The following is an 8,563-nucleotide window of genomic DNA, read 5'->3' as shown; positions in this document are numbered from 1 at the left end:
ATCTGGGTCACACTGACTCTGTGACCATCAACCCTGCTGTCGACATGATAGGAGGAATACTCCATGACTTCAAGCACACCCTAAAACGCTGTGTAAGCATCTGTTTAATTTAAAATGGAATTCGACTAAAAACGAACTGAAAAGTTATTGAAAATACCAACAGCATGAATGACTCTGGTCCTTACCAGGTTCGTTTAGCTAAATATCCCGTACCTGTAATGGAAGCGGTGAAACGGAATTAATAACACGGCGTACTGCAGCAGCAATATCCTTGTTTAATGTGCACACCCGCTAGGAGTATTTGGTTAGCTATCCGTCGCTCAAATTCCAAAACAGTCATGATTCATTTCGTGATTCAGCGAAACGCGTGCTGCACAGTTTACTCGTTTGTCAATCAGTTTAAAAAGTTCCCCAATGGGTTACAACTGACGCATCGCACGTCGACGTAGTCCTCCTCTTCTTACTCACAACCAGAGTTTGATTGGCAGGATATCGAAGTAATTGAAATACATGTATTGTTGTCAATGTCAATAATGCCATTCCCCTATCATAGCTTGTTATAATTAGTGCATGCAACAATGCGACAATAATTTACTACAGTGTAGATACATACAGAGTTAGTTCAGTTACTGATGGGTAATATATAAATGATGCATACTTTTGTTTAATGATTGCTTTATGATTTGTGATATTATCCATAATTATTAATAGCTCTGCATGTTCAAATGCATGTTAATTACCAGTCAGTTATGCACATTTAAATCATATATTAAAGCGATATTAAATATAAAATCAAGCAGCAATATTTACACATAGCCAGCATTAGAACGCAGAGGTATCAGGATGTCGCAACTTGATTATTTAATGTATGCCTCATTTTGGATATTAAAATTCATATTTGTTATAAAAAGCCTAGGTTTGCAGTAATATCGAGTGGGAAAAATGGTTATGCTAATTCATATCCAGCTGTGTGCGGTTGGTGTTTTGTAATAGTGTTGGTCAACTCCTTGAGCTGTTACCACAAAAGTGAATCACTGGTGCTGGAGGTTCTGCCTTACTGTGGTTCCTGTGACAGGTTTTTGAATTTCCAATTGCACCCTTGAACTGTAGACTATATACGCAGAGCAGTGCTCCAGACAGGATTGCTCAACCAGCAGAAGTATATTGTTTGCAGTTATTTATAACCCAGACAATTGGAAAGTGGTGGGACTTTGGAAGAATGTTTTTTTCTTCGCTGTCATCTCTGTCACTGGCTGGCTGCACAGCCCAGAGGAAGCTGGGATATCCCTGCGTATCAGGCCACGCTCTGCCCGCTTCTTACTTGAATCTAAACCTACGTTTTGCCTCTTTTTTTTTTTCAGAGAAGATTCTTTTCGTGCAACAAGAAAGGCTTCAGTTTGGAAGATTTAAAGAACCAGTTTGGAAATGTAAGTCGCTGGCTATTTGAAGTTTGTTGTTTTTAGTACCCAGTACCTGGTAATCCGCAATTAGACCTATTCCCTGAAAAATTTGTAACTAGATAGTGATTTTGATACCAAGTTAAGAACTGGAAATCCGTACTGTATAAACTGTGGTGTAAATGTGCAGATTATCAATGTTTTTTTTTCTTTACAGTTGCAGGAGAAAGGGGTATATAAAGCGATGGGGGAACTTGGCCTTTTCTTTAACTATATTGAAGAGTATTTGACAGCAAAGAGACATCACTAAGGATCTACCTCAGCTCTCTCTTGACCGCACCGGGAACACGATCTGAATGTAGCATCTTCAGGAGTCTCGAACGATGGCCTAAAGCAAAAACTGTCCTTTAGGTAAAAATGTAGAGAACGACAGAAGCTGCTGTAAACGGTGGCTTCTCCATATACTACATGGTTAGATAATGTTTGGTTTTTGCTCCAGGCTGTCAATATTTAATAAACGATGCCCTGCTTATCTCACACCGTTCAACACTACTTGCAACTAAAACATTTCTTTTATTGAAATGTCGCTTAAGCAAAACATGAGGTGTCGTTATTTTTTAATGCAGTGTGTATGGTTCTAATAGAACTAGTGTTCTAAATACTCTACTTTGTAATTGCTTCAGGGTTTTTGTGTGCTGTAAACTGCAGTCTTTGTTCTATTTTACAAAACATCAAGTGACAGCGACACCAGTTTTATTTACTCAGTATTTCATACTCTGGCTTTTATAATGATCTCTTTTCTAAAACGACTTTTTTAGTCATCCATGAAACCATGAAATATCTATAAATGTGTTATAAAAATGTGTTAAACTATACTAGACAGTTATTAATTGCAGGTACCCTAGTAATGCGTCACTAAGATGTAATTGCAATAAACTGTTCTTTCTTGTTATTAGCGTTCAGCACATGTAATAACACAGTTATAGATGTTTAATAGAGTAATAGATATTTAAATACAGTTTTTGTGTTATTATTTATATAATAATTAAGAAATACAGAGTGTGTAGGCTGCAATTAAAGTATTTATTTAGCTGTCAGATAGTTGATTTATAATATGAAGATGCAGTATTTTAATTTATAAAAGAAAGTCAGTTCTTTATATTTCTTTTTTTACTTCAGTGTCCAGGTATTTATTTAATGATTGATGATGTTAATCAGGCTTTAATGTATGTTTGTTGTTTGTCTGTTTGCTGTGTGCAATTCTACAGATGGTTAAATGCTCAGGTTAAAAAGTGGACTTGCAACCCACTGCTTTATATGAAGTCACAACAGTTCTACTGTGACAGGGATGTATTTTGTTTTATTGTCAGTCAATATTGAGACAGTGTTATGTCCATTGTATATCTTTATCCACATTTCGCAATAAAAATATTTTAAACCCATAACTTCTGTTGCGAACTATTTCTCATCAATCATATTTATTTATTACAGATTTATATCAAACTGTGTGTCTCTTCAAAGATTCAAGCTCTACAAAAAAAGATGATATAATTTCTGCACAGTCACTGAATATCTGAAACAAGGTTTAGAATTACAGACTGTGTTGTCTGTGGTGCAATCATACAGACAGAAACATATACTACCTCCTACTCAATGTTCATAGGCCACTTCCATTATTTCTACATTACAGAAGCTTTGATAACCTGCTCCTTTTGTAGGGACACAGCTTTAGCTCAGTGCACTTGGTTTGTAGTCTTTCCTAGGAATAATGGCTATTGAAGCCAAAGCAGAAACAATTTGAATTGGACTTCAGAACCCACAATGCAGTATACTTGTGGTTTCTCTGGCAGCATTCTGGGAGCTGTAGTCTTTTGCAGTTAACACCATAAATATATTAATGGAAGCTGATGCAATGTTGGACTACAGTCCCCTAAAATTGTTTTAAAAACCTTGTAGGTCTTCCGTTGTTTCTGTATCACGTTATAGAACAAGAAGGGTTTCAAGTGATGCATTCGTAACAAACTACACCAGCATCTCCTCTAGTTACAAAGTCTTGCAAAGTGGCTTAAACTTATCAACGGAATGAACCACATTCAAGTTACAATGTTGATGGTACCTGGTCAGAACTTGTTAACTTCTAATAAATTCCTAACCTGAAACTTAAAAAGTATCGGTGCAGACAATGTCAGCTGTAGAACCTCAACCTGTCTTGTAAACTGTGTGAGAGTTATAGGAAACCCTGAGACGGTGGAGGCTCTAATTTAGCTCAGTGGTTGAATTCTTCTCTGTCACTTCCATGGTAAGACTTTCTTGCAGTTCTTTCACCCCAAACAGCCATGAGCAAGGCTGATGAGAACGCTGATGTGTTAACCCTTTCAGAACAGCATTGCTGGTAAGAGCCCTATATTGGTCAGTTTCGTGGTTAAAGTATATAACACGTGCTGATGCCACGGCAGGACATCTGTACTTTTTTGTTTGCCATTTTCCTCCAGATCAGTTTTTATGGTCCTCATTATGGCCTGATTGGGACTGTCCATCTGTATTTTGCACCAATCTGAACCAAACTCTTATCATACGCTCCTATCCCTCTATAGATGCCATGGATTACATGTGGCTGCAATCCTTAAATATTTGTACCCGTTGAGGTGGTATATGATTATTCTACGCACACGAGGACCCTCTTTGTGCACACACTGGTTTGCTGCTCAACAACATCCATATCCACTGTATTAGAGTGAACTATCGACCTCATGATTCCCAAGTGAACGTCTTCCCCCACTGTACAGAAGGAAGGTGTTCTGGTCCAAATGCTACATATAGTATCTCTAGTATTGTATCTGCCTGTTACATGCTTTGTGCAACTGCATTATACCGCTGAACAAAAACAAATGTTGCAGATCTCACAAATACAGATCTTGAACAGTCCTAACAAGATACTGCATTAGGAGCCACTCAGAAGAAGAGTTTCTGCAAAGCTGCTCTGTGTCATGTGATTTACCAGATATTCTCAATAGCCCTGCGCTGCAGGATGTGGACGTTCGATTTAACTAGGTTACTGTAATCACCAGCATCATCAATGCAAATCTTGAAATAAGCGCTTCCTTCCTTGTGCTTAGATGTGCAGAGAGGGAACCCCAAGAGTCAGATTGTGTACAGGGAGCGATTGAGAGGACCTCTGCAATGCCTGAGATTACCTGTAATTACAAAGTCAGTCAGAGAGACACACACACACCGTGTGCTAGCTTACAGCTGCCTTCAGTGCTCTCAACTGGTCCAGGCCAGCTTGTTTTAAAGCCTGCAATGCCCGTTGCACACATGTGTACACGGTTTATGATTATGATTGCTAAAGCAATCAGAGCGTGCTTCCCTTGACCCGTTGAGATATCGGAATATATCTGATATTCCTGACAGACAAAATAACCACCCAGTTTTGACCCCTCAGACTCTAACCAGCAACACTGGTTACAGTGTTCAATAGTTTTAACAATGGATTATATCTATAGTAGCTTTAATAGTATTGCTGACCCCCCATGACTGGCCTTAGCAGTGAATGTTTATCTAATACATATTTGAGTCCACTTTTACATACTCTATTTTCAATACTGACCAAAAAAAAAAAAAAAAAAGGAATTTACGTTTTTTTTTTTAAATGTTGTCTATATAAAAATAACTAAAAGGAATTACATTTGTAGTATGTTTTAGACATCAGTTTATCTGTACTGGAATGAAATGACGGGACTGCAGTAAAGGTTCGCTGTCTGCAGCATAATCAGTTCTGGGGTTTCACTCTTGCTGTGGATATAGGTTGAGAGTCGACAAATATAAGCCATGAACAGAAATTGTGCGCCACAAAAGGAACCCCATTTCAAGGAAGAGGGTAAGCAGCATCTAGCCTTGCTTGTGGTTTTGTGACTTGTTACTTCAGAAAAAGGCCAGAGAAGGTAAAAACTAAACGTTACCTCCTGCCAGTAAACAAGAAAGCTACGGTCAGCTAATTTCACTCAAGCATCTCAATCAGGGTTCATTTCTGCAAGAGAATAAGAAATGATATCAAGAGAAGATTACCAGGCATTACAGCTAGTAATGTTACAAAGAATCAGCTTGGCAACCCATTCCAAATACCTTACACACCTGTGAGAAAAAGAGTTTTAATCTTGACATTTTCTACTGATCGATTAATCACCCGAATATTCCTCACACTAAGCAAGGCTTTTACCATGTAACACTGCAGTAAATCTTTAGCAGGGTCAGCTTTGTAGTTTCTCATCTTTCCTTGAAAAGGGGAATTTGTATCCCCCTGCTATATCCAATAAATAAATGCATGCAAGCTGCTGGACCGAAGCCAATATATTTGCATGGCCATCTTTCTCGTAATTGCGATAATCGTATTTATTCTTTTGCAATTTTACTGTAAAGCCGAAAAAATAACTCTGCATCTGCAAACAGGATTAAGACTAAAATTAGAAAAAAATCTTCTGTGGAATAGAACATGAAACTCCTCCCTTCTTTCATTTTGATTGTTCAAGACCTGAACAGCAAGTTCTGTGGCTGCCTGTGTGCTATAATTCGCTCTCACTACAGCACCATTGTATTGCCATTGACAATCTTTTGGAAGTCTAATTGTATCAAGGTATAAAGAGCATAGTTAATGGCAGTTTGAGAAAATCAAAAACATGTTGTTGTAAATGCCCCCAGGAAACACTCCTACGTACAGCAAAGTTCTTATTTACTGCTTTTGTCATCATAACAGATATTTGCTTCCTTTCATAAAGAAACTTGTGCAAATACCGCATTAAAAGAACTGGAAGGCTTTGCTTATATTGTACATCTACCGTGCCAAAAACAGCTCTGCCTTCATTGAGCGTTTCTTGAAAATGACATCTATGTCGATTGATAAAGAAGACCATCAAGGAGGCAGTGTGGTCCAGTGGTTAAAGTCCCTGGTTTGTAACCAGAAGGTCCCCAGTTCAAATCCCACCTCTGCCCCTGACTGCCTAAACTGACTTTTGAAACAAAAACCTGGGTGTTTTGAATCTTACGGGGTCGAGCAGGGTCACCGGACTGACCTTCTCAAAAGATTAAGACCTGGAGGTGCCTGTTTTAGGAGCTGCCAGGCACATCATATTCAATTGAGCAAATGGAATTAGTACACTGTAGTAAGCACAATGCTTCTTGAACCCTGCTGTGAATGTATTTGTGTCTTGTGAGTGAAAATGGCAATCCAAATGTTCTAAAGAAATGAGTCAAACCATAGCTTGATAAGAGATGTGATGGTGTACCACAATAAAATGGAGATTAGAAATGTTCTTTAACATCACTTCTTAGAAACTTACTAAAACATTCTTGTTTTTACTATGTCCTAGTAGTACGAATCCAGTTAAACATGCTTTGATGCTATAAACTATCATCCCAGATAGCACTCTGTTTTATTCTGATATTACTGTAAACTCTTTGAATATTGTCATTAGTATAGACGTATAGACGTACTCTATTCTCTAGATCAGTTGGCTTGTTTTAGGAGATAGTGTGTGAGAAGTTATCTGCTTTTTAACAGCAGTATTTTCAACTGGGTATTTTATTATTGTAAATAAAATAACACAATATAAAGAATCATTATGCCACCTGAAACGTGTTTTATAAAAAAAAATGTTAGACAAAGGGTAAAATGATTTATAAGAATTTTTGCTACAGTAATAATTTAGAAGACTGAACTCAGTAATTGCAGTTGTGCTGTTACTTTTAAAACTGTTAAATTGTTGGAAGGAGATTATATACTTCAGGCTCACTGAACTGTCCTTATTCATGCATTAACTATAGTAGTTTGTGAAACATCACAGTCTCCTCTGAGTATTCTGGACCTCCATCCAAACACTTCTAGATTCCTGCCAAAGCATCTTAAAAAGGGGTTGTTGAGATGCTTGAAAAAGGACGAGTCCTGCAGTCTATAATTTGTGGTTTTTCAGATGCTTCTGATCCCTGAACCCCAGCGTTGCACAGGTTTATACCATCAATTGCCCAGTTTTTATTTTTATTTTATACCTGCAACAAAGAGTATCCACTTTCAGAAATTGATCATCAAAAGTTTTTTTTTAAAAGTTCTACAGTGTTTGTGCAACATCAAGATTAAAAGGTGAACACGCGTAAAGGGATGGAGGCGGTGTAGAGTTCACACGCATTTCTGGTAAACCCTATTTAGGACATTGCTTATTAATGTCTTAATTGCTGACTGTGGTTCTGAATCTTTGATACAGTAGATTTTCTTTTCCTTTATTTAAATGATGCTGCCCTAATTAAATTTAAAATGCATAGACATATATATATATATATATATATATATATATATATATATGTGTGTATATATATATATATATATATATATAATGTGTATATATATATATATATATATGTATTGTAGAACATGCAATGTAGGTCAAACTGTTGTTGCAATGCATGTTCTGGTAACTCTAAAGCTGGGGCGTCTCACAAGTACAGTTTTACAATGGCGTTCCTTGGTGTCAAACTCAGCTATGGGTTAAGAAGCTTACAAATAAAAAAAACACAGGCGACACATTCTTTTTTTTTTGTTTTTGAGTCCATTTGCATTGGAGCAAAATGAGCTTTGTGAATCCAGCACATTGCTTGCTCTATTGTGTGTGGGTGTGTTACAGGGAAGGGCACCACTTTCGCTCTCAGCTGTTTCCTTCCTTTATTACTGCAAGGGGTCGAGCATTGAGATGGGAGGAGGTGTGGTTTCTAGGGCGGTGCTGCAGTGGAGAATGTGCAAGTTTATCCTAATTCAATGCTGTCTGGATTGACCTCACTCCAAGGCTGTGTTGTGAAGCATTGGTAAATCATGTTAGAGGTGTCTATTCAATTGGTTAAAACAGCAGAGGATCTGAGTTCTTATAGTGTCTGTGAGGCTCTATATGGATTTCTGCCTGCCAAGCTTCCAGCAGGCCAGACTATAGCCCCCCCCCCCCCCCCCCCCCCCCCCCCCCCCCCCCCCCCCCCCCCCCCCCCCCCCCCCCCCCCATCTTGCATTAGCACTTAATGCAGACCGAGTGAGAAGAAGTAGAAGTAGAAGAAGCAGCATCTTGGTGAAAGTGTGGTAACAAGTGTTACCAGTACAGCAGGTAAATGCTTCGTAACACATCTTAACATCATGC

At 38.1% G+C, this 8,563-nt stretch overlaps 1 protein-coding gene across 1 annotated transcript in view; it reads left to right on the top strand.

Annotated features, from left to right (window-relative positions):
* The window catches only part of il10 (interleukin 10), a 4,004-nt gene extending 1,165 nt beyond the window's left edge, over positions 1-2,839 (top strand). The window contains exons 4-6 of the mRNA XM_041235925.1: positions 1-92; positions 1,362-1,427; positions 1,615-2,839. The exon at positions 1-92 is cut by the window's left edge and continues 97 nt beyond it. Coding sequence (XP_041091859.1) covers positions 1-92; positions 1,362-1,427; positions 1,615-1,707 — 251 coding nt within the window. The 3' untranslated portion in view covers positions 1,708-2,839. The remainder of the gene's footprint in view (positions 93-1,361; positions 1,428-1,614) is intronic.
* Positions 2,840-8,563: the final 5,724 nt, after the last annotated feature.

The sequence above is a fragment of the Polyodon spathula genome, chromosome 39, assembly GCF_017654505.1.
Source record: "Polyodon spathula isolate WHYD16114869_AA chromosome 39, ASM1765450v1, whole genome shotgun sequence".
Lineage (NCBI taxonomy): Eukaryota > Metazoa > Chordata > Actinopteri > Acipenseriformes > Polyodontidae > Polyodon > Polyodon spathula.
This window is presented reverse-complemented; position numbering and strand designations above follow the sequence as displayed.